Source organism: Eretmochelys imbricata, chromosome 2 (assembly GCF_965152235.1).
Source record: "Eretmochelys imbricata isolate rEreImb1 chromosome 2, rEreImb1.hap1, whole genome shotgun sequence".
Taxonomy (NCBI): Eukaryota; Metazoa; Chordata; order Testudines; family Cheloniidae; genus Eretmochelys; species Eretmochelys imbricata.
The window spans coordinates 195,669,941-195,697,231 of record NC_135573.1 but is presented as its reverse complement, the minus strand read 5'-3'; the positions used below and the strand labels follow the sequence as shown (position 1 = coordinate 195,697,231).

The following is a 27,291-nucleotide window of genomic DNA, read 5'->3' as shown; positions in this document are numbered from 1 at the left end:
CAGAATCTGAATTTACCCACAGATCAGGAATGTTCAGATTTGGGGATCCAGTTTCAGGACTCATTATAAAAATAGCCCTGAGACAATAGGAGAAGGCGCAGAGGTACAGGGAGAGAAGGACCTGGATCCAGAACTGATTTTGAACATTCCCAAATTGGAGGTGGTTTGGATCCAAGGCTGTAGTGTGGTCCCGCCTCTAGTTTTCCACTAGTCTGACAACCTTGAAAAACCTAAAGAAATTAGCAATTTGTAACCAACCAAATGTCACAAATTGTTGGATATTTACTAAAAAATGATCCTCTGGCAATCCTCGTGGGGCAGAAATGAAGAATTAATCTCTCTCATCTGCTACTAGACGCTAGACTACACTGGAAAAAGAAAGATAATCCAAAACCAGAGGAATGGTTCCAAAAACTATGGGAGGTGGTTGTTATGGAAAATATAATGCATCAGTTTCATACCCAGGAAAACAGACAGAGGATAAATAGAATTAGACATTTGGTTACCATTTATTCAATATTCAGATAAAATATAGTCATTTGCAAAAAAAAAAAAAAAACCCTCGAGCATCTGTCCCAGTTTTTTTAATATTAACATTTGATAGACACGCCTGATTTGATAAATATGAGTAGAGTTGATCGGTTCACTCAGTTCAGTAAATTCACCAGAAACAACATATCTTGGATAGTGTAAAGAGGCTCGCTCTGTAATATGATAATACCCTGTTAAATAGGAAGATGTGATGTTTATATTACTGCATAAACTTTCTCTAAGCAAAAAAAAAACAAACCCAACTCATGGTTGTAATGGTTATTGGTTTGGCTCTGATATTATGGCAATGATTTATAAACCCGTTAGAACTTCCTGAGTAAACAGTTGTGTGTGTATATAAAACTCAACAAAGTAAACAGTAAACTAAGCAAGTGCTTACTGTGAATTTTTGAACTGTGAAAGTTAAAAACTTTCCAGACAGTAATTGTATTTCTAATCCAACATCAGTCTCACAACACTAGGAAAAAGCAGACAATATTAGTATTGCTCATTACTCCAGAAATCTCAGCACTAACTAGCCATCCTTGCCCACCTGTCTAAACATGCATCATCCAACTATTGTTAAGTCACTCGCTGTTTTTCAAAGTGGATGCATTTCATTGGACCAACATAAATAATATTGCATATGCCTTTTGATGTTGGCAATTACTTAAAAAGCATAAAGAACGAGGAGTACTTGTGGCACCTTAGAGACTAACATACGCTCAAATAAATTTGTTAGTCTCTAAGGTGCCACAAGTACTCCTCGTTCTTTTTGCTGATACAGACTAACAGGGCTACCACTCTTTAAAAAGCATAGTTTGCTTAATATAATAGCGGCTGTATTTAACTTTCTCCTGTGATTTTCTCTGATTCCATAGGAAGACATGGATGTATTAAAGTCAGTCTGTAAATGATAAATTAACAAAAATATCTCCGACAAATATATTCACCTTTTATATGAAAGATGTGTTCATAGAGCATGGACCCTAGGGCCTTATAGAAGAACAGGGTATTGTGAATAAAGCTCAGAGGATTTCTGTTTCATACTTCAATAGAATTACTCTAGGTTTACAATAGAGTGGCAGAAATCATAATGTGCCCCATGGGGTGTGTAGTTAAATAAACCACACTTGAGTGCTAAGTAAACAACTTCTTGTTTTAGCCTCTATTTTCATGCTTTTTTGCCATATAACAGATGGTCTGATAGGAGATACGCCTTTATTTCTGAAGCCAGCCTTTCTCCAGACTTTATTAATGATATTATTATATATTAATTTATATATGTATTCCAGTTACTACTGTGTAGTAAATTTATTTGCCAATTCACTTATCCATTATCTTATACTCTTACTTGCTAGATATTCCATGGTTTACTGTTTGTGCATAATCCATCTTTTGAGTGACTTAGGTATAAAATACCTCTTTCATATTTGTTCTTTTTCAAAGCGAAAAAGTATGCACAATTTTATATTTTTAGATTCCAAGGCCAGAAGGGACTATTGTGATAATCTAGTCTGACCTTCTGTAGAACTTCTCCTATATATATAATATATATATATGTGTGTGCGTATATAAATAAAATACACAAACATACACACAGCAATACATTAACCAATAGAATCAATTCTTCATAGAATCATAAAATATTAGGGTTGGAAGAGACCTCAGGAGGTCATCCAGTACAATCCCCTGCTCAAAGCAGGACCAACACCAACTAAATCATCCCAGCCAAGGCTTTGTCAAGCTAGGCCTTAAAAACCTCTAAGGATGGAGATTCCACCACCTCCCTAGGTAACCTATTCCAGTGCTTCACCATCCTCCTAGTGAAATAGTGTTTCCTAATATCCAACCTAGACCTCCCCCACTGCAACTTGAGATCATTGCTCCTTGTTCCATCATCTGCCACCACTGAGAACAGCCTAGCTCCATCCTCTTCGGAACCCCCCTTCAGGTAATTGAAGGCTGCTATCAAATCCCGCCTCACTCTTCTCTTCTGCAGACTAAATAACCCCAGTTTCCTCAGCCTCTCGTCATAAATCATGTGCCCCAGTCCCCCAATTGTTTAAAAATTCTGAATAGAAGTAAGTTCTTACTGCTTGGGTATGAGAAGTAACATGAGTAACCAAATGAGAAGTAACATGGTAATCCTCAGTGGGCTGTTTTCTTTTTAATCTGCCAGGAGTTCATTATTATTTGACTCTATAATCTCCGCTTCTAGTAAAGCTAATCCAATATTTGCAGTATTGCATAACAGGCCCCATACCAAAAATAGCTTGCCAACTTTAAAAGGTACTGTATTGCCAAAGTGTTCTAGACATTGAAAGTGCATTTTAAATGATAGTACCAAAGGTTCTTTCGGTGATCAATTGGTGAGTTATTCAGCATAATTTTAATTTTTCTGAGAAAGCTTGGAGACTCAAAAGAGAAGTCATTATCTGTCTTCTCAATGGATAAGCAGTGATTGCTGTCAAAGAAAGAGATGAGCATTGAGATATTAGCTGAGGGGGATATATAATATATGAAACAATTAATGAACTGCCCAATAGCCTTGTTGTATGTCCAATTAAAAACTGATTTCCCATAGTGTGTTAGCTGAGACTGCAGGAGCCATGAGTTGGTTCTGAATACCTTGCAAGCAAGTAATGGTGTACTTGGTTCTACCGTCTGCTGCGTATTTTTTAAAAGAATGATTCATGTTTGTGACTGCTCACATGTTGGTGATGAGCTGTTGGTGTAATGGAAATATACATGCAATCAGTGGCACCCAAGATGGACAGAAAGTGTGATATAAAAAAAAAATCTCATGATTTATGACTGGTTCTGGATATCTAGTATATATGCTTCTTTGTATAGGATACATGCAGCCTATGTACAGAGACAGTAGTGTTAGGATAGATGTGAGAAAATTGTTTGTGCATTTGTAAGTGTCTAATACTGTGGTATTTCTGATAGCGGCTAGTAATTTAGAATGATTCTGGTTCAAGGAATCCCAAGGCAAGAGTTATTTGGAAAACCAAAGGTCACATACGACTACAAAGCTTTAGACTCTCCAAATCCCCTTTCAGCCCCTCACAGGGAGGTAGAATTGTTTGTCAAACAGCTTGCTCCTTTGACAAATCCAGACAACTAACCCTTTGTCCTTTTTTATTATTTGGAGGACATAAATGCTTTTCCTTGTTTGATTTTGTTATCAAACAAAAAACATTTTAGTCCCACCCATCAACCTTGCCAGCCCACAGGAGGTTGATTTCCATGATAAGTTGAAGTATGCAGTTTTATCTGAAGTACTTTAATAACAGTTGTGATTGGGATCCCAGGCAATTCTCTGAAGAAAAATCCATAAATCTCACTGAATTACCAATCACGGTTTAAAGATATTGAAATTGCCTTTAAAAAATTGCTAAGCAAGTCCCTTTCCATTTGTGACACACAGGACAAGTGTAACAGTTTGACAGTCTACTCCATGCTGATGTTGGAAATTCCCTGCAGAAACTGTGAAAATCTAATCCTTAGAGACAGCAGAGCAAACCGAAGTAACTGGCAGGCATTAGCAACTTTATTTGGCAAAGACAGTGGTAAAAACTTCATCATTAATTCACCTGCAGGTTTTTTTTTTTTTAAACTAGACTTGGCCTTTAATAGAATTAGAGTCTTAAGGTGTTTTTCTATATAATTTACAAACTGAGTAAACTCAGACATCCAAAGATGTTAAAATGAAAAACATGTTCCTTTTAGCCTTGCCACTAGCCAAGTGGGGCCCATGAGAAGACACATACGGTACATTGTGAGTAAACTAAATTACCTTGCATGCGAGTGGCAACGTCTGACATGAGATATTGCTGCCTTCTACAGCTAAATAAGTTGGATACAAATGGACTTGACAGCATGTTTTATTAAATGCATTATGGTGTTACCTTAACAACCAGACAGTATTTCCTTAATTAAGTATAATTTTTTTCCTACGTGATCACAAGAGGATTCTGCAAACTCTGGTGAATTAATGGACTGGCAAATGCATATAGTTGTCTGCTCTAGGTAACTGTCTGCTTCAAGCTCTTTAAGTTGTCTCTGTCTGATGAATTATGATCAGAAAGCTACAGATCCTTGAGTTTTCCGCACCCTTATTTCTAGTGTGGTGGACAGTGTAAACTTTGAGACGATAACGCTTATGTTCTCAGTAACCAGTAACTTAAACAAAAAAATAGTTCTCTCCAAGTATATTTCTTTTTATTGGATATATATTTTCCTCAAGACCTATATTTTTAAAAAATAATTTATTCACAATAACTGTGTTTTGCTTACTGAAAGAAACATTTTCTCCTTAACTTTTCCACTGCATGTCTGGCACTTGTATTTACAATACTAAATCACAAAACTTTCCTTGCTGCTGTCCATCCTTGATTGCCAGGCTTCTGAATTTATACATTGAAGTAGCCATCAGACTGCCACATCTGTAACCAAACCCAGTTCCTCCAACCATGCCTTTTGCAACAGAAATATCAGAAAGGTGAGCTAGGCTTTTACTGTCCTTGGGAGCCTCCCAAATTAATTGCCACTGCTACTACTGTTGGGAGTCAGTTCTTTCGGTGTCCCAGAAAGGGCTTTAATTGATCAGCCCCACCCATATGCTCTGGGAATGCATATGTGCATTTTTGCATGTCCTATCGTAGTCCGGAGCTCAAATCATCCATCACTGATGTCTCTGAAGAAATAGACCGTCTCCGGGGCAAAGGAGAAAACTGCTTGCAGAGATGCCTGGGATCTTTTTTTTTTTCCTGTTAAACTCAGTTTAAGCTTTAGTGTTTCGACACACAAAAATTGCCTGATTCTGGGTTCTGACTATAACTGCATATTTTCATGAATTCTTACTGTCACCCAATAACGTACTTGAGATTCAGGGACACATGTTCCAAGATCTCAAGTTCAGGAGCAGGCCTGGAATCCCAGGCTACGTGAAGCTGAACACCTGGCCAAAATGTAGTTTCCTGGAGCAAGGTGCTACTGCAGACTCTTGCTTTGACTCTCATATTAACTGTTGAATGGGCTTATCTTACACCCAAAAGGTTTACTAAGGGTGGATTCGCTGACATTTGTTAGTAGAAAGGATAATAAGAAAATGGGTTACAATTAGGGCTATAGATAGAATAGGGTGAAGGAAAAGAATATCATTTTATGTGTGAGGAGGAGGAGGAGGAGATCAAGATCTGATGAAGAAAATATCTGTGATGAAGATTTGTAGAAACACTAATTTTAAGAGAGTTGTTCCAACCAAAGTGAATAGTGGCACCATTGCAGTTAATTTGAATGAATTCCTCTATTGTAGTTTCATCTAAGCAAATACTAAATGCAGCAGCCAAAAATAAGAAGCAAAAATTGGCACAAACAAGAAGGATTTGGAACATGCACAGTAATAAGCCCATTGATATTTACAAGAATTCATACTGGAATATCACAACTATTCTTTGGAGATTTTATATTTCTTATGGAGTCCTTTGCTGCATTTCTCTAGCGACTTACATGAATGCAAATGAATGTAGTCTGGTATGTAATATAAAGCATGTGTGTGTGTGTATCCACGTGCTGTACTATCTTAAAAAAGGGACCAATCAATTGAGCCAGTCCCCTTTTGATCATTGTTTCTCAGTGATTAATACAAATTGTCCAGGAATCAGTGAGATTCTCAAATCAGACATAAGCATAAAAGAAAAATGTTGGTAAGGACAGAACAAGTTGATTGGCATTCCCCCTAATTGTTTTATTTCTTATGTGCAGCTGAAAATATGGTAAACCTCACCTCCAGTCTCATCCTTAGAAACGATTTCCAACCGTGCAAAATAAATGTGAGGCAGTCACTTGAGAACCAATGCAATGGCTTTTAGGAATTTGGGGGTTTTTATCCTTAATGCTGAGTTCCCCTGTATAGATTTGGGTCAAAAATTTTCAGACTTTGAAATATCTTGATGAAGAAAGCAGACAAACCTTTCATATAAATGTCACAAAAAAATTCCCCATTTTTTACTGGCTTTAATAGTGTGTCTGTATACATTTTTACAATGTATTCACAGACACAGAGTGTACTGTGGAATTCATATTGAGAGAGAGCTGGAAACATCTGAAGTTATTTACCCTTGCTTAATTATCTTTATAGCCCATGTTGTGGTCTACCAAGTTTGTGTGCCTTGACCATTCCTTACTAAGGAGCACAAGGAATGGAATATGTTCAGACTTTGGCAGAGAAAAAAGGAGCAACTCGCTCCATTCTTCAGACACCTAGTCTAGCCCACACAGGGAGTAGAATTTTGCATTTGGGAGCTCCGGAGGGAGCTATGTGCAGCCTTGGACAAAGCCACGAGTGCACCGAGAGGGTCTTTGATTGCTGATGAAAGTTACAGAGCAGCTTTCCCTAACAGTTCTGTGTTTGGCATTCTCTCTCTCTCTTGTTTAGGGTCTTGTTCTTGCCTTACCTAGTGTCCTGTTTATTATCAACCTGTTTGGTACCATACAATAAGGGCAATGCATTTAAAACCTATGTACATGTATTTTTTAAAATAGATGTTGCTCTCATAATGGGTGTCAACAACTAGTCTTGCTTAATCACCTGGAAAATGTCACAAATGTCTCTTAAGAGAAATTGAAAAATCCAAGTTATTTACCATTATAGGTTGAATATATCAGAGACTGAAGGTTTTAAAAGCCAGGGAAAATTGGGGACATATGTGTGGTGTCTCTGAGTAAGATTGTTCCATATAGGATATGGAAAATGTAAATGACAGGCATTTTGCCATGTACAGTAGCATTCACCATAGACAGACCGTATGTTTTTGTTAGAAGCAGTGAAGACAAAAATGGCATTTAATTGGAACTGGCATAATATACCCTCACTAGTCATATATGTGTGTGTCTTGGTTGTCAATAGGAACAACATATATTTCACATGACAGATAGCTTAGTCTCTCTTCAGATTAATATTAAGCATTAGCCAAATTCATTCATTTAAAGAACACTGATGACTTTTTAAAAAAATAAATGTTGAGGTGGAAATCATGTGTATTTGCAGGGTGCTGTGATAACGCCAACAATGGACCACACTATGTCAATGCAGCCAGCAAGCATGATGGGCCCTCTGACCCAACAGATGAATCACCTGTCCTTGGGCACAACAGGAACGGTAAGCTGAGAGAATATGCTACATTGTTGCTATTTTACAAAATGTTTTATTAATTTCTGAGTTCTCAAGGTCATTTCTGCTCACTTGAGTTTCCAATAGTTCATTCATTTTTATTTTATTTTATATCCATAGATCCTTTTTTTCGTAGCTTATTAATTTTTAACAGTTATTTAGAAGATCTAGTATACCCTTTATATGAATTTTCCCTTATATTTCACTCATGGCACTACAAGGTTTTTTTAACTAAAGGAAAAATTTAACCATCTTTAACATGGCACAGTAGTTCCTTCTATGAGTCTTGCAGCCATTTCTTTGGCATATGGCATATTTCTTTCTTCCTTATACTGTTACTTTACATACTTTATTGTGTCATCTTTCCTTCCAGATCTCATTCAAGTTAATTCCAACCTCAACAGTTTTTTCCCCATTTTTGTTGCTATATCAGACTTTATTCATCTCTCAGAATGCCTGAATATGCTGGTTCTTCAATCTTTGCCATCTATTTTATACGTTTCAGCCAATCAACAAACAAATAGAAATATGATCTCAGTGCTTTTCTCACTATTCTTCTTATTTTCCTTGGACACATGAACCTAAGGGAGGGTACTGTGGATAGTAGGAATATCTGTATGTGAGATTGGAGCCTTGATTGGACAGTCAGATAGCTCCCTGGCAAGGAAGGTGCATTTTAACAGGTTTCAGAGTAGCAGCCGTGTTAGTCTGTATCCGCAAAAAGAAAAGGAGGACTTGTGGCACCTTAGAGACGAACCGATTTATTTGAGCATAAGCTTTCGTGAAGTGAGCTGTAGCTCACGAAAGCTTATGCTCAAATAGATCGGTTCGTCTCTAAGGTGCCACAAGTACTCCTTTTCTTTTTACAGGTGCATTTTAGTTTTCTTTAGAATTCGTTGATGACAGATCCATTTTATTGAGTGAATTAAACATGCATTTTAAAAGTGCAGTAAGGGTATGTTGAAGCAGCTCTTGGGAATTTTGCCCTTTGTGTCTCATTGACATCAGAGAGAATTGTGCAGATGTAAACCCTTTGGATGACTTAGAAAATTTTCCTCTAACAGTCTTCATGTAAAACCAGGAAATTCCCAGCTAATGATCTATGCTAACATCAAACCGCTGCTGGTGTCCTCTTGGTTGCTATTTAGTAATTGGTTCAGTTGGCATGACCAGATGTATTATATGTGCCGTATATTACATATTACATTGTATGGGTCATTTTATCTCGGGGTGGGCAAACTTTTTGGCCTGAGGGCCACATCAGGGTTCCGATGGCGGGCCAGGTGGGGAAGGCTGTGCCTCCCCAAACAGCCTCGCCCCCACCCCCTATCCGCCCCATCCCACTTCCCGCCCCCCTGACAGGCCCCCCAGGACTCCTACACCTATCCAACTGCCCCCTGTGCCCAACTGCCCCCCGGGACCCTCTGCCCCTTATCCAACCCCCCCTGCTCCCCACCCCCTTACCATGCTGCTCAGAGCACCAGGACTGGCAGCTGCATTGCCCAGCCAGAGCCAGCTACACCGCCGCGCTGCCTGGCAGGAGCTTGCAGCCCCGCTGCCCAGACCACTGGCAGCACAACGAGCTGAGGCTGCGGGGCAAGGGGACAACAGGGTAGGGGCCGGGAGCTAGCCTCCCCGGCTGGGAGCTCTAGGGCCGGGCAGGACGGTCCCGTGGGCCGGATGTGGCCCACGGGCCATAGTTTGCCCACCTCTGTTTTATATCCTTTTAAGATAGTCTTTCTGTGATGATACCTTTGCCTGTAGAATGTGTGATATTAATTGACAGCAATATTCCAGCATTCTGAAGAGAAAGAGGAGTGCTCAGATTCTTGAGAAGGTTCTTTAGTTTATTTAGACCAGTGTTCATGAATCCCAGGGCACGAACCACGGCGACTCCAGCCGTGTTAGAAAAAAGAATGCTACTCTGATTGTTGGAACTGAACTACATTTTATGATCAATCTAAAAAGTGAATTAAAAATTTCTGTTGTGCTCATATTTTCAAATTTGTCCTTTAAAAGTTTGCAACAGGGTGCTACAGTGACTAGATATCTTTCAACCAGCTTGTTTTCAACAAACTAGTCAAAAAGTCATAAACAATTCTGCTTCATGTCAGCAGCAATCTGTCCCAATTTAATCTAAGAGCTTCCAATATGCAAAGAATTTCTATTAAAAGTCTTTTATACATTTACTTCCTTAGACAAACCATTTTGTTAACCAGCATAAAATATGTTTCAAGCAAAACAGCCATTCAGGGTATGCCCGAGTGATGAATTGGCTCTAAACCTGGCTACAAACATGAACCAAGCCATTGGTTCACTAAGGACTGTGCATTTCCAAAATGCAGGGTTGCAACCCCTTCTGCAGCCAAATCCACACTATGGGGAAAATTCATGCATAGTGCAGAGGGCCAGTATAAGGCTCTCTGGATTGATTGAGCTCCACGTAAGGGCTGGCCTGATGTCTGCTGGGAGAACAACAACCCTGAAGTGACTAGCATCCCGTATATATTGTGGAAAATATCTTGTCACTGAGTCCAAGTAGCATAAAGAGCTGCATGTAAACTGATGAGTACAAGAAGCCATAAGCAGTGAACAACAAGAAGAAGTTTTATTGGTCTTAAAAACCCAGGAAAGATACCCCATATTCTTGAGCGCCATCCACTAGCACCTTATGTATTAGTGATCAACTATTTACATATATTTAGATATCTCTCTTTTTCAGAATACTCCTGTAACAAGAGGTATTGCATGTAAGGCCATGGGGTGGTGGGCCAGGAGTGTGACTGTAAATCTCTGTTTACTCAGATCCACTGGCCCCAAGACCCCTCCCATGGAAAGCACAGAGCTAGAGCAAATACTCCAGCCCAGAGGCAGGTATAGTTTGGGGGGAAGAGACTATTGAGGAGGGCTCCACAGCAGCTTTACACCATGACCTTGAGTTGCGGGTGTCAATTTCACCCCTGTCGCCTCCCCCCCCATGCTCTGTGCTTTATCCACATAGAACCTCAATACTCATTGAAAATACAGTTGACAATAGTGACAAATTTGATGGTAGTTGTGCTGCCTGGATCACCTGCACATGTCTGCCTGGCATCAGGATTTGAGCAGAGAATATCCCAGAGGGCACAATTCAGCCTTATTTATATATATTTTTGTACATACCTCTTCACTCAAAAATAGCAGGAAACAGTTGCATAGGTCTGCTGACTATGCAAGGAAAGGAAACCTGAGCCTAAATAATGTCACAATTGTGACAAAACTGAGAAAACCCTAAAGATGCTGATTAAGGCTGACAATCCCTCCTCAGCTCCTGCCGTTATATTAAAAAGGAAGGCCCAAAGGCTTAACCTAAGGACAGAGAGCCGGTTTTCACCCTGAATGTTCCTCTCCTTTACCAGTTTATTATAACCTTGGCATATATTCTAGCAAGTCTCATTTTCCTTATATAATATTTATCCACAATTAGCTCTTCCTTTCAAATTATACATTACTGAAATAACATAGGGAGTAGGGTCTGCTCTGTATGGAAACACTGAAAGAACAGCATGTGTGTATTTCATAATATATGGACGCTGGAATTGTTCCATCATCATCCTGTCACTCAAAATGTGTCTAACACAGCCATTGATCTGACGTCTGTTTTGTAGTTTAATAAAAGTCGTGATTGATAGCTTGAGTGGAAACAATATAAAAACCTTTTAGAAAAATAAAACTGCACAGCCTGATCACAGCTTTCAGTCCTTACTGCTGGGCTCCTTTTACATTGCCAATGACACATCTGCCATTTGAATGGAAACTAATATTTGCCATATATGTCCCCTCTATAGCTCATTCCTGAAGGAGGTTTTATGGTCCATACCTTGTTGCTATTATTTTCTACATGTATTTAAAGTGACGCTTTGGTTCCATTTACATCCTACATCCTGAGGCAGCCATCTCTCACCCCTCATTGGCAGATGTGCTTTTCTGACCATTTTGTTTTCTGTTTTGAAATTGCTTCAGTATAGCCCTATTTCGTTTTAAACTTTTTGGGTCCATGCCAGTGGGAGAGTGAATGGAAGCCAGATTTTAGACTGAAACTGCTAGCTCAGCTATACTTTTTAATTGTTCTTCACACACTCAGCTGGGCCGTTTTAGCTTTTGCTTGCTTATTTAAAAGAAAATAAGTGGCAACTTGCAGCACCAGCTCTTTATTCTTCTTTGTAAACTGTACATTTGTTTAATTGTTGTGGATACCTATCTATAAAATAATCAGTTGCGTATAAAAATTGTTAGTTTATCTCAGGGCTGTTGATATTGCAAACCATCCTAACTCTGCTTTCATGGTTTATAATGTCACCAGAAATCCCTCAATGGAATAACAGGCGTGTTATTCTAGTACATCATTTCTTATCTCTTACTTTGTTAGCTATTTCTGTTCCCACTAGAGCTTGATGATATCTCTAGAACCTCTCAATGGAACAACAAGCTTGTTACAAGTTTCTTATCTGTTATTTCCTTTGGATTCTATATGGTCACTGATGATTTACAATGTCACCAAAGGGTCTCAATAGAATAAGTGGTTTGTTAGGTTTGTTTGTTTTTTTTAATCATCAATTTTCTTTGCATATACTTTGGCCATGAATAGTCTAAGATGTCACAAAATTCCACTAACGTTCAGAGCTTTGTTAAAAAATGATCTTGTCTGTTGTTTTAATAATACATCATGTGGTCCCTGATGATTTATAGGAGCAACATTTTACAATCTTATTATTTTGGTGTTAATCAGGTTTTAATCTTGAAGCTCTTTTATTTTGTTTGACTGTCTGTTTCAGTTTGCTTGGAGAGTACAAGACTGGACCAATAGCAAAGCTAAAGTATGGTTCAAGCTGGTACTAAGTAGCTCACCCTTGTCCATTTTCTCAACCTAGGTCCTGGACAAATGAAAATGATTAGCAGCATAGTGCAATTTTGGGAAACAGGCTCTTTCAAAGAGAAATGAATCTGTTTGGAAAGGTAAAGAACAGGATAATATCTGTAAGGGTAATGTAAAATAACAAATAGTACAGTGAAAGCTGCTTGGCTGCTCCTATTAGTCTCTTCTATAGTTTGAAATAAACAAGGGGATAGTCAATGAAATTGAAAGTCACCAAATTTAAAATCAAAATAACTTTTTGATGCAGCAGCTAATCAATCTGTAGAATTTGCTGCTACCAGATACTAGTAAGACAAATAGGTGAGCAAGGTGTTTAAAAATAGAATTCACAATGATACGAATAAATTTGCTTCACGACAGCTAAGTAAAAAAGCCTAAAAGGGATATAGTTTCTTGTGGTTCAGAATATGATCACCAGCTGGGGATAGCGAGCAAAGACATTTTTAAATGAGAGCTGAGTAAATAATTCAAAAGTGTTGAGCACCTTAAGCTCCCATTGACTGCAAGCTGCTTCTATTCAGATGCCTAAACATGGGTTCAGGAACCGACATTTAGCCACCCAGATTTGAAAAATTTGGTCATGGGTCACATGAATGATATGTTTCTGTTCCCTTACTGGCTGAGCAGAACTCTTAAAACCAGTTCCTGGTGTGACTGCTGCATTTATGAGCTAAGCATTCACTTTCTAAGAGCATTCTACACTATAGTATTTGCCTACAAGGTGCTTTGTTTCTGCAAACACTCCTTCCAGGAAATTCAGTAGCTAAACTATTCAGAGAAAAGGAAAATAAAAGGGACACAAACACAGATGATGTGGATTCAGTTTTTGATTCACAGAACATTCTGGAGGTATTTGTTCAGTACCTCCATCTGCAACATTGCACAGATGAACAGGTACATTGTTTGGACTCTTTGCCTGCCTCTGATGCATCAGCTAATAGCCATTACTGGAGGCAAGATTCGCCCGACCTAAAGCCTCTTCTCATGGAAGGACGCTGGCCCCTAGATGATTGTGATAAAAAAAAGTTAAAATTGACATATGGAGAAATGATAATGCAAATACAAATCAAAACATTGAAGTAGTGGCTAGAATGTAAGAAGTTGATATGCATTTTATTTTCATAACTCTGCAAATCTGATGCTATATGAGCCAAATATGTTCAACGGGCTTCAGGTGTCTGTGAACTTGAGTGCTCAGAGGCTAGTTTCACCTATACATCTTTGCTGTCATGCTGTTTATTGTTCCTAGAAGTGCTACCGATAAAAAATATGAGGGGCCATTGAGAATATAATTCAAAACGTTCTCTTCAGAAACATGTACATCACTTAGCAATAGGCACATACCTCTTAGAAAAACTCCTTTATATTAAAACACATAGGGTGGGTACTGAAATGCATAAACCATATTGTGTACAGCACATAGTGACTAATATACATCATATCCTGAAAATGTTCACCAGTTTCCATACATGATCTTCAGCCACACCCTCTGAAGTTGTTATTGTTGTTATATTTATTACAGTAGTGCCTCAGGGCCAACCATGAGTGGGGCCGCATTGTGCTAGGCACAGTACAAACACAGAGTATTAGACAGTCCCTGCCCCAAGAATTTACAGGCTAAATAGACAGGACAGACACAGGGTAAGGCAAAGGGATAGAATGTACAAGCAGTGTGTGATCATGTGATGGCCTACACATGTACTGTATGTTAGTGTCCCAATTTGTTTGTTCGGTTTAAATTTTGGGGTGGGTTTTGGTTAGGAGGGGACTAGGTAAATAGAAAACCAAAGGAAGGGGTGTGGGGAAAGGGGACAGGACAATGAGAAAAGAGGGAGGGGAAGAACAATGGTTGAAAAATAGCTACATGTAACCACTCATTTTACACACACACAAACATTGAGCTTTGAACATGTTAACAAGCCCTGAAATCTGTGAACGGACTCTGCCTTCGAGAGCAAAAATGAATGAATGAAAGGGAGATAGTGGCCAGTCTGCTTTGCAGATTGTGCTCTCTTGACATTAGATTTTTCTGGAGTTGAACTGCTTAAATGAAACATTTAGGACTACTAGCTCATGCCTTCAAGGTATGGCTTACCATTAGGGAGGCATAGAAGGGACCACAGTGCTATTCCACTTAGAATTTTGCTTGAGTCACTGTGACATAAACAATAATGAAAAAAACAGTTTTAATGTAGAAAAGTAGCAACTAAAGGGACATAGCAGTCTGTAAATATCTTAAGTGTGTAAGCGCCAAGGAAAGAGAGGAATTATTTAGTGTGGTACACATTGGTATAACTATGAATAATGAGGTAAAACTAAGATAGAGAAAATTTTAGCTTGACTGTCTTGCAGAGAATGATAATGTATTAGAGTTTGGAATAGTCATCTAAGGGAAATGGTGGAAGACCATCAGCTGGGATATTTAAAACTAGAAGTTGTACTGCAGAGAACTATCAGGCATTGGCAAGGAGATGGGGTAGGTGGTCTTTTTATCTCTAACTTCTGTTCTTTGTTGAAAAGAAATAATGTGACTCCAGTATGAAACTAAGTAATAAGAAGGATAGTTTCTTTTTTCTATTTTCCATTTAAGCGCTGTAATTTCAAAAGATGATATACCATTTAAAAATGTTTTCTGAGCACAACATACCAAAATGAGACAAGAACTATAAGTCAAAACAGTGTTTTTCTTTCACTACCTGGAGTTTACACAACCAAAGAGCAGCTATTCACACTGTTAACTCTGAAAAGTCCTTCTACAGTTGGGGCTAAGTTGTTTCACTGCGTGTTAGGTGATCAGTGTGTTTACAATTCACTTCATGATCTGTAGCTCACGAAAGCTCATGCTCAAATAAATTGGTTAGTCTCTAAGGTGCCACAAGTACTCCTTTTCTTTTTGCGAATACAGACTAACACGGCTGTTACTCTGAAACCATTCATGATGTTTGTTTCAGTGGATGATGTGTACATTTCAGTAAGCAAAGCATTTTTGCCCATGCGTGTGTTCTGAACAGAAATATATGAATTGTATCCCCAGTGGCTTCTCGTAGGGAAAGCTTAATTTCCAGGCACAACAAGACTTTATGGAAACACTAGCTTATTGATGCTGTGACATTCCTGAAGATGGGACAATGCCACAAGGGGAAAATGCCTACAGGTTGCACTGAGGGTGGAATTGAAAAGGAATTATATTTGCATCATCTCTATTTTTGATGTTTTTAAATCAGTTACAAAAATGACATAGCCTGGACGTAGGTTGCCTTTCCAGGCATAGTGCCAGGACCACAAACAATATGCCATTGAATTCCACTGGTGTTCGTTGCAATACGGCGATGACCCTTTTATGTGGCCAAGATACTGGCAGTCAAATGTTTAAATTTTTTCTAAGGGAAATTGCCAGACCATAATACACATTTGAGGTACATTTGTATGGCATGCTTCACTGCTGATGTCTTACTCATCTGGAAGTACCATCCTGTCCTGGATCAAGTAATTAAGGATGCAAGGTCAGATTACATGGGTTTTCTATGTCTAGATCCACTGAATTATCTAGTAAGGGTACAGTCTTACTAAATGGTAGCTTATGCTGGTATTCTGTGCATGTTGGGATTTCTGCTTGAAATTCTCAAAAAGTCAAAGCTTTGCTTAAGTGGTTTATGGTGCCATAGGGAGTCATTGATGGCAATACCCTCCATGCCCTCAGATGCTATTTTATTATTTGTGAATTATGTGAGATTGAGTCTTTAAGTGAGCTGTAGCTCACGAAAGCTTATGCTCAAATGAATTGGTTAGTCTCTAAGGTGCCACTAGTACTCCTTTTCTTTTTGCAAATACAGACTAACACGGCTGCTACTCTGAAACCAGTCTTTGTTATGTAGTTGTGGAATCCTCACGGTCCTAAAAGACTCAATTTGGAAGTACCATAATAACCAATTTTAACTATAAAAAAGCTCAGTCAGCACATTTCATTAAACTGTAGTGAGGGGTTTGAGATCAGCTGTATCAAGTGAATTTCAGAGTTTGCTGAATGGTGGTGTTTTTCTAACGCAGTAAATAACTTTTGAACATGGCAGTTTTATGTTGACAAATGAGAGCTGGACCACCCTAGGGTGAGTTCAGGGAACGATTGCACCTCCAAGAGGCATAATCCTTCTCCGATCTCCCCAGTGTTCAGCGGGAATGGACAAGGTGCACCAGTCTTTTGAATTTTCCACTGGTCTCTGAATGGGGTATGTAAGGAGACGGGTAGGAAGAAGGGTCCTTGACCTCTCACCTCACCATGCACCTGCAAAAGGGCCAGGGACATTTTGGCCTTTAGTTTTTAATCACAACAGCTGTAATCTTTCATGTGTTAACAACCAGCTCCGGCTGAAATCAGGTATCTGAATATCCAAATCGCTGAATACACTCGAGCGTCCATTTCCAATTTCCCTATGCTGGAGAGACATGTTTCTCTTGAAGCTTTTCCTCCCAGCAATCTAATCTTTTCATTCCTTGAATTGGTCTCATCACCCTCCTTTGGACTCTTTTCCAGTGAAGCTTAATGATAGCTGTGGTTTGGTAATGTATCCCGTTCTATCCTAACTTTCTTTAATGTTGGAGCACTGGCTCCCGTTCTCTCCTGGCATTTTGTTGCATACACCCCACTACCTGCCCAGTCTTTTTGTCCTGTCTCTTCCAACAAAATGTTAATTTTCTACCTTACCAGAGCCCAGAGACCTCGTTATCTTCAAGGCCATCTCTCCCCTATTCCCTCACCACACCGTTGGTATTGGCAGGAATGCCCCAGTTGATTGTCTGTAGGACTGACTTGCTGTGGAGTGACATAGCTTTCTTAGAAGAGGGTTGTTGACTCTGGAATTTGCTTTTTTGGCAGCAAAGAAGTGTCACAATTTTAGTCTTTCAGGCATAATTGTCCATCATAAACATTTTCCAGGAAAATTAATTCAATTTTTCAGCCAGCTATAAAGTTTGGTGGTAATTAGGTTATGGAGCAAGGCATAGCTGTTAAACTAACATTTTAATGACAGCAACTTCACCTGTGCTTGGCAGGTTGTGGTAGGTGATGAACTGATTAATAGAAAATAAATAAATTCTATTCAGAGTATATTGGCTGAACAAATGGGTTTCCTTTGCTTTATGTTATACTACGCATCTGTCCTCGGCAAGGACAGTGTCCTTCTTGAGATTCCTTGGCCTTTGTTTAAAAACTAAATCTAAAGGAGCTGGAGATCAAAAATGTATGATAGGAGACTTTGAAGTAATTAACTTGCAACAGAAGGTGAGGAATAAAATGTTGTATTTGAAAGTTTATAAATCCACTCTCATTCATTTTCTTGTAAATTTGACAATCAGTGTTACATTTTCATGTGTTTCTGAGGAGAAAAATATGAGCTGATGCCCCATGGCATCTATTCAAGCTTAAATTTAAAACTAGGAATTTTATTATATTACATATTCTATTGGATATTAATACCAAGGAGTAATAATGTACGATTGCAATGATAAGTGCTGTTACTACTGCCTACTTCAGTATAGCTCCCAAAAGATTACTGTCCCATTCTTCCCAGTGTGAAGAACATACGGTATAGGCTCCCTCATGCATAGCTACGACTTCCAAATAAAAATTAGAAAATTAGGATTAGAGTGTTAAAGGGTGTCCCCAGAGAAGTGTGTGCTGGTTTGGTGCAGTGGCCTAAAGGATTAAAGGGCCTCTGGACCATAATTATTCCTTGGAGACCTTTGCAGAAGGAGCTATGCCCACTGCAAACTGCGACACTGCAACAACTACACTTCGTTCTAAGCCCCCCGTGTGTTGTCAGTTCTGTTTAGCTAGCTGTGGGATCGTTATAGAAACTTTTGGTTCAGACAGAACCAGCACACACTGTCTGGAGATACTCTTTAACATTCTATTCCTAATTTTCAAATTTGTGTTTGAAAGTAGTAGCTGTGCATGAGGGAGCCTATAACGTATGTTCTTCATACTGGGAAGAATGGGACTGCAGTCTTTTGGGAGATATACTGAAGTAGGCAGTAGTAACAGCACATATTACGATTTATCTTTTCAGAGCTCTATGGAAACATTTAACTAAATGACTCTCGTAACATCACTTAGGTAGTCTCAAGGAGAATGAGCTGCAGACTGTGGACTGTTTCATATTTCATGGACAGTAGATTCTACTGTAAACCATCACAGTGGTTTAGTGCAGCTCTTATAACACAGAAAAGACATTCAAGAGAAGGGCCAGATTTTCAGCTGATATGAACTGGTGCAGTTCCAATGAGATTACCAGTTTACGTCAGCCGATGAGCTGTCCCTCATTAAGGAAAGGGTAGAAATTACCTATTCCAGTTAGATTTGACTTGACCTCTTACCTCTTCAGTGTACCAGGAGTTGGAATTTAATCTATTTCCTGTCAAATATTTGTTTTTAACTCATAACATCAAGGGATCCTGACTGCAATTCAGAATTTTTAGAAGAACTAAATTGTGGTAAATGATTAAAATGTTTCAAACACCAGCATCAAAATTCATCATGAATCTCATATGTTTTTACATTTTTCTTCCCTCACTAATCATACTGGCCGTACTGTTCTTTGGCTGCTGTAGTTTTTTCTCTTTTTTTTGCTCTCTGTTTTTCACTTCACTTTCTTTGCATTCTTTCTCATGATCTTTCACCGTAAGCAAAAAATTTCCAGTCCTGAGGCCGGAATGACAGTTAAGCAGCTGCTGTCCCAGTTTGCACAATTATAATTCCTTCAATGCTGGAAGGGGGTGTTACTGCTGTACAGGTTGGCTGACACACTTCCCCAGGGGCAAAATTCATCACCTCTGAAATCAGCCAGTAATAACTGAGAGAACTGTGCACACTCCCTCCTACATCCCCATGAACAGCCAGTCTCCTACCTTTTAAACATTAACCCTATTGATTTCTATTTCAGCAGAAGCATAGGTATACAACATAACATACATAAGTCATTAGAGGTTCTTCTTTGTAAGCTGAATCTTGTAAGTCCTGGGGCCTTAAAGGTATTGATATAAAGTCATTTTGTCAGTAGAAAAGTGGCCACTTTGTCACACTGTTTGTCACATTCTTGGAGGATTGGCTGTAGTGCAATTATGGCTTTGTCAACTGCAAATATTTTCCCTGCACTTTATCTTGTTTTTGAATGTGGGTTTTATACAGAAAGAAAATAGAAAAGGGGACATTTTGCAACAACATTACTGTCAGCGTAAAATGAAGATGTTTGAGCTTCTCAGTCAGTCAGTGTGGCTAATGCACCAAAGCCAAAGAGTTTATCAAAGAACCGGAAAGTTCAACCAAACCCAGGAATAGATCTTGCAAGATCCCTGTGGGAAGAGCAATTCACTAACTAGGCTGTGGTTTTAGAACAGAATGTTTTGACCCACCCTGATTGCTTGACCATATGTGCTAAAGTACAGTTGTGTAGTGTTTGTCTTTCTCGCATGAATGGAGCACAGATACCTCAATGCTTACTGATAACTGGTGTTAGGCTGTGTGGTATCTTTTACATTTAAAGCTCAAATGAAAGCCACAGACAATTGGATATCAATATGATAGCAGTAGGTGGGCTTTTTCAGCTTTCATGCTTATTTTTCCCCAGACTCTCCATTCATAAGGATTAATAGAGTCTCTGTTTTCAAGGTCACCCCTGATCCAGGTAGGGGAGAGGAAATTTCCCAAATTTGAAAATGCAGTGTTTCTTTTGAATATTTCTTTTGTTTTTTCGCCATGGAAATAGCAGGCTTTTAAACCCCCCAAACAAGTAGATTTCCTGAGAATCCCACCTTATCGACTCACACATATCTGCAGGAGAGCAGAGGGTTGATGAAGGAAAACCAGACAAGTTAATACTGAAACAATCTCAATGGAGGTATGAGATCCTCCCTCCTACAGGCCTCATCACTGCAATCATAGGAGATGACAGCCTCTAAATCATTAGGTTTTTGGCATCACAGATTGTAATGGTCTACCTCATCAGTGTACATTTGAGGAGACATTGTAGAGATGGCTTTTTTTGACACGCAGCAACTATTTATAGTATTAATTGGAATTAATGTAGTGTAAATTACATGTGTGCTACTGCTACGTTTTATTGTGGATGTGTTTAAAGGATATTATCCTGCCTTAGAATATGCACCTCTGACTCCATTGACTTCACTTGTCACTAGGGGCACATATCCTACGGTAACTTCAGGCTTTAAATGAAAAGTCCTTTAAAATGAGTGAATATAGGTCTCCAAGCTTCAATATTTCAACCATTTACAATTTGTAAAAGATCCTACTCATCGGTAAAGGAAGAGACCTTATTAGTCCATCCAGTCTATCTCCCTGCAAATAGAGGAGTGCTCCTTATGGTACATTTTTGATTGAATGTCCTTTAATATTAACAGATCAGTGGTCTACAAAACCCTGTTTTACTTCAGTTGAAACCATTGATGAGTGCACAGAAATGAAGGGGGGAAAAAAGCCCATAGAACCACACACAATCGTTTTTCTCACTTTAAAAAAAAACAAAAAACAGTTACATTTTTAACTTGCCCTTGGGCTGAGATTTAGCCAAGTTTTTAAGTTCAGAGCAAATTTTTACAACCCCCTTTTTTACCCTACTCCCTTCCCAGCAACAGAAACACAGATCAACCGTTTTAGCATTGTAATTCTGGTAGAAGACACTGTCATGCATTGCTTGAATGAGAGTTGACAGTACTCTTAGAAATATGGCAGTACCTCTGCCCTTGATCAGTGCTTGCCATTTGGAAGTTTTCATTTTGGTAATTACATTTTTCCCAGATAGTAGCCGTAGTCATTGATCATACTAATATCATTATAACTGATTCCCCTATAAGTCATCTTTTAAAGACACTTTCTGTCTTTCCGTATCTTATTCCTTTGTAGTCACAGCATAAGATTTCAGTATTTTTTGTCTACCTCTCGTCTGATTGATTACCAATGCCACATACTTCTCTTTATATGCCCTAGTAATATACACATCACATTCTTTCCCTCAGGGATCTTAATCAGAACAAGTAATGGCCTTTAGCTTTTCTCATTAGCAAAATGGAAAAGCACCATACCCAATCCATTAGAAATACACCATGGTAATAAGAGGTTATAGAAAAATGGCAGCATGCCAGCAGACACGGGGTCAGTTTACCTTAAAGGATTTTCAGCAAAAAATGTCACCTTTTCTGTCTGGCAAGCAAACATTTTGAGCCATAACTTACCGCATCTGTCTGTCAACCATTTAGCTGGTACCTCTTAAGTGCTGTGTGGAGAGTTCTGTCAGATAGAGAACATTCATAAGGATGAAATATGGGTGTTTGTAAGTGTATTAATGTCTTCCCCATTGTTACTTTGCTCGGTGGTTTTCTGCTTTTCAACTTCCTTCACCCCAGGATTGATTTTTTTCCTCATTTTTCTCAAAAATTGACAACCTGAATAAAACTGCAACAAGAACAACCATTGTTACCGACTCTTCTTTCAAGCATTTCCCTCAGAGCTTCTCCTCTTGTGCTTTCTGACTTTGTTTTGGTTCCTCTCTAAAATTATTTACAACCAATACAGTGGACTTTGAATGTGGAGAGAAGAGCAATTAATTTTTTTTAGGACCATCGATTAATTGCAGTTAACTCATGAGATTAACAAAAAAATTAATCGCGATTAAAAAAATAAATCATGATTAATCACAGTTTTAATCAGACTTTAATCAGACTATTAAAACAGTAGAATACCAACTGAAATTTATTAAATATTTTGGATGTTTTTCTACATTTTTATATATATATATATATTGTATTCTGTGTTGTAATTGAAATCAAATTGTATATTCTTTTTTATTACAAATATTTGCACTGTAAAAATGATAAACAAAAGAAATAGTATTTTTCAATTCACCTCATACAAGTACTGTAGTGCAATCTTTGTCGTGAAAGTGTAACTTACAAATATAAATTTTTTTTGTTACATAACTGCTCTCAAAACCAAAACAATGTAAAACTTCAGAGCCAACAAGTCCACTCAGTCCTACTTCTTGTTCAGCCAATCGCGAAGACAAACAAGTTTCTTTACATTTACAGGAGATAATGCTGCCCTCTTCTTATTTACAGTGCCACCAGAAAGTGAGAACAGGCATTTGCATGGCACTTCTGTAGCCAGCATTGCAAGGTATTTACGTGCCAGATATGCTGATCATTTGTATGCCCATTCATGAATGCCCAACATTCATGCTTCGGCCACCATTCCAGAGGATATGCTTCCATGCTGAAGATGCTCATTAAAAAAATAACATGTTAATTAAATTTGTGACTGAACAACTTGGGGGAGAAATGTACATTCTTTGCTCTGTTTTACCCACATTCTGCCATATATTTCATGTTATAGCAGTCTCGGATGATGACCCAGCACATGTTGTTCATTTTAAGAACACTTTCACTGCAAATTTGACAAAATGCAAAGAAGGTACCAATGTAAGATTTCTAAAGATAGCTACAGCACTCGACCCAAGGTTTAAGAATCTGAAGTGCCTTCCAAAATCTGAGAGGGATGAGGTGTGGAGCATGCTTTCAGAAGTCTTAAAAGAGCAACACTCCGATGCGGAAAGTACAGAACCTGAACCACCAAAAAAGAAAACCAACCTTCTGCTGGTGATATCTGAACAAGCATTGGTCCACACTGCTTTGGATTGTTATCGAGCAGAACCCGTCATCAGCATGTACACATGTCCCCTGGAATGGTAGTTAAAGTTTCGTAGGTCCTTTCATGGTTCAGTGTGTCTGGCATGTAAATTTCTTGCTACGCCAGTGACAACGGTCCCATGAGAACACCTGTTCTCACTTTCAGGTGACATTGTAAACAAGAAGCGGGCAGCTTTATCTCCTGCAAATGTAAACAAACCTGTATGTCTGAGCGATTGGCTGAACAATGAGTGGACTTTCAGGCTCTAAAATTTTATATTGTTCTATTTTTGAATGCAGTTTTTTTACATACATAATTCTACATTTGTAAGTTCAAATTTCATGATAAAGAGATTGCACTACAGTCCTTGTATTAGGTGAATTGAAAAATACTATTTTATTTTTTTCAGGGAAAATACTTGTAATAAAAAACAAATATAATGTGAGTACTGTACACGTATTCTGTATTGTAATTGAAATCAATATATTTGAAAATGTCAAAAATTTCCAAAAATATTTAAATAAATTCTATTATTGTTTAATGGTGCAATTAATCACGATTACTTTTTTAATCGCTTGACAGCCCTAATTTTTTTTCTACTGAATTGAATTGTTTTTCACTCAGCACTGACTTTAAGTATGCTTTACATTAAAATACATACTGTTGATATTTGTGTTACCCAGAATAGCACAGGGAGTTTAGGCATGAATCGGTACAGACTGGTGATTGTATATTATTTGAATGTATATGTGCAGGATCTGTCTCCTCTGGAGCTCTACCACACAAGGAACAGCCTTGGAATGATGCTGTTCAGCCAACACCAAAGCACATCTGTTTCAACGGGCCTTTCAAGCATTGTTAATATAATTCCTGGGGAAATAAGTGCTACACACACCCATAAAGCTATATTAAATAAGGCATTATAGAGAAAGGTTGTTTGGTTTTTTTTTAAATGTTCTTGTTCTCTAGGCCTTAACCACTTACCAGTATTAAGAGGTATTCAGCACTAAAGTCAGCATGAAAGATCACTCCTCTCACATTTCATCAGCACTAGCTGCTTATCACATTTTCCCAGCAGAATGAGACATCTTACCACAATGCACAGAACGCATGAGCTGCTTGCCTGATTAGCATGTAATACTCAGGACATGTAGTGCTCAAAATGGGATGGACACAGTACAGGAACCCTTGTAAAATTGCAGTATAAATCCGAGCAGGGGAATAGAGCACAGTGATAATATGGTAAAGGAGAAAGGAATATAGCACAAGGGATGATCCAAACCCTTGAAATAATAATTGTCTGTTTGCTTCATTCTCTTTCTTTCAGCATTTGATTTGATTTTTCAGTCTCTTGCATCTTCTTTTTTTCCCCTAGTACAAGTTCCCCTAGAACTATGTAATTTCTGAGGTGTCCAGTGTTATGTTTCTGCTGCTAAAATGTGCAGGGGCTCAATCCTGTAACCCTCTCGTCACTTTGAGCACTGAATACCTGGCTATATAGTATAGCAGATCAGTGTTGACTTGTGAACTGACAGTACAGTTAAATCCTCTTAATCAGCACCCTGAAAAACTGCATTTCCACTTCATTGTAAGATTGCCATGGAATAGATTCAGTGTGACACATTTCAGTAATCCCTTGTGATGGGATGGACTAGGTCCAGAGGCCCCCTGTGGGAGCCTTGGGATCCTGCCACACCCCATCCCAGAGAGGAGGCAGAAGAGAAGTCCTCCAAGTGGCCTAGCATGGCTGCAGAGGAAGCAGCCAATCAGAGGAGCTGCAGGGAGCAACCAATCAGGGCCCAGGAGGAGCACATAAAAAGCTGCAGAGCCACAGAAAGTCAGTTGCTTCCTGGAGCTGGAGGAGATAGAACTGTGTTCCTGGCTGTCTGAAGGAGCTGCAGGACCACGAACAGATCAGTCTGCTGGCAGGGACTGGGGGAGCAAAGAAGGTGCTCCTGGCTGGCTCCTGGGACTGAACCCAGAGAGGGCCTCAGGAAGACAGTGTCTCCAGGGATGAAGCCCTGTGGGTATGGCCCATACTAGGGCCGGGACAAGTTAAAGACTGTATACACCAGAAGGGATTAGTTCTTTTTCACATTCAGCCAGTGACTCGGCTGGAGGGCTGAGTCAGTGTAAACCTGCCTGAGAAACCACCAACAGGGGTCACCATAAACTGAAAGACTGCAGACACACCCGACCAGAAGGGGGCACTTGTGAGTGGTGGGTGCCATGCCATTACACCCTTTCACAATGGATAAATAGCATACTTAGGGCCAAATCCTGTAGTTTTCTTAATCAGTCCTTATTCTGGCAGAACATCCACTGATTTTGATCTTCATTTTCCCTCAGTAGGTACTGAGGTTGAACTGCAAGATTTTGAAGTACATAGAAAAAAAATCTCACAAAAATGCCGTTCCCCGCCCCTCGACACACAGAGTTAACTAATGATCATGTAAATTTACGAAGGATATGAACTGAACTGATTTCTATTCCCATGTAAAATAACATTTTATATTGTAATATGCTAAAACTATACTTCTTTATGTTTACTGGCAGTTTCATTTTCCATTGAAGGTACTGTTACCCTCACTCTATGATCATATATAAATGTAACTGATGGATCTGACTAAAACGTTATGCATCCAAGATTCCTTTATAAGGCTCTTCATAATGAGGTAATCCAGCAAAAAGCCTTAAAACTGCCTTTTTTTATAGAAAGCTTTCATTACGACTTACAGAAATATTTGTATTCTAGGAATCTTGTAGGGGCAAAGGAAAGAGCAATACTGTATTTCAGCTCCTGTACGGGCTTCATGGGTGTACTCTCAATGGTATATGCCAGTGGCTCACTACATCATATCTCTCATCTGTGTATTCATTTCCACACAGGTGATCGTAAAATTCTTTCTGCTTCAATGAAATTATAAATACTGATTCTTATATGATCTCTACTATGTTTCTGTCTTTCCTTCTCTGTTCATCTAGTTATCAGCTTTTAATTACATCGCTACATCTGTATCAGTTTTAGGCCCTTGAGCTGTCCATACTCAAGGATGTTGTTAAAACAGAAATGGAAAAGTGTGCGATGCAGGAGGAGTCATTATGTAACAGCTCTGAATGTTTCTTTCACATTGTCTTAACAATAAATTCATCCAAACTGCTTGGAAACTCGCTTATTGGGGGTAGAGTAGTTTACGTCTTTTAAGACTAGATTCTTGGAGGTAGCCTCCGTGAGACACATTCATCAGCTGTTAGCATTGAGAAGGCACTGTGCTGCTTGTCCAAAAAGATCGGTAACACGCTACAGAAATAAACAGGCAAATTCAAACCTGCCACGTCAGAAAACCCAGGTTTGGTTATTTCCGGTGAAACATTTTTGATGAACACTTAACTTGAAAATATTTTAACAGTCTTGGCTTCCTCCTCCTCAGGGATTAATAGAAAGGATTGTAGTTATATAGTATCAGAGGGGTAGCTGTGTTAGTCTGTATCCACAAAAACAATGAGGAGTCCGGTGTGGTTCATCGCTATGTGTAGCAATCTAGTTGAATTCACTTCCTCACTTCCACCTGGATTAAATATCCTTTATCTGAAAAATGCTGTTCACTCTGCTTCAGTAGCAGGCCTGAGCTTGGGAAATTAAAAAGATTTATTGTATAAGGGACTTCTTAGCTCATCTGCACTATTCTTTTAACACCTTTTCATTGCTCTGTTTTCCAAAAGTAAAGATTTGTGAAGGATACTTAGAGCTCATGGAGAGTAAAGGAGATTAGTTTGGAACTAGAGAGTATTCTTCTCTCTACCTTGATCTAACTTGCTCAGAGAATTAGGTAATATCTCATTAGGAAGGTTGAAAGGGACGTGATAGTTGGTGTTTGTAAATCCCCTTGTATTAATGAGCAGCAGGGAAGGGAGTTGAAATCTTCTAAAGATTTCTGGTTTCTTCTTGAACAATGAATGAGATAGCCC

At 38.8% G+C, this 27,291-nt stretch overlaps 1 protein-coding gene across 2 annotated transcripts in view; it reads left to right on the top strand.

Annotated features, from left to right (window-relative positions):
• The window catches only part of RBMS3 (RNA binding motif single stranded interacting protein 3), a 547,537-nt gene that overhangs the window by 511,361 nt on the left and 8,885 nt on the right, over positions 1 to 27,291 (top strand). For both annotated transcript variants that reach the window (XM_077809306.1, XM_077809305.1), the window contains one exon: positions 7,592 to 7,702. In XM_077809306.1, the coding sequence (XP_077665432.1) occupies positions 7,592 to 7,702 (111 nt within the window). The remainder of the gene's footprint in view (positions 1 to 7,591; positions 7,703 to 27,291) is intronic.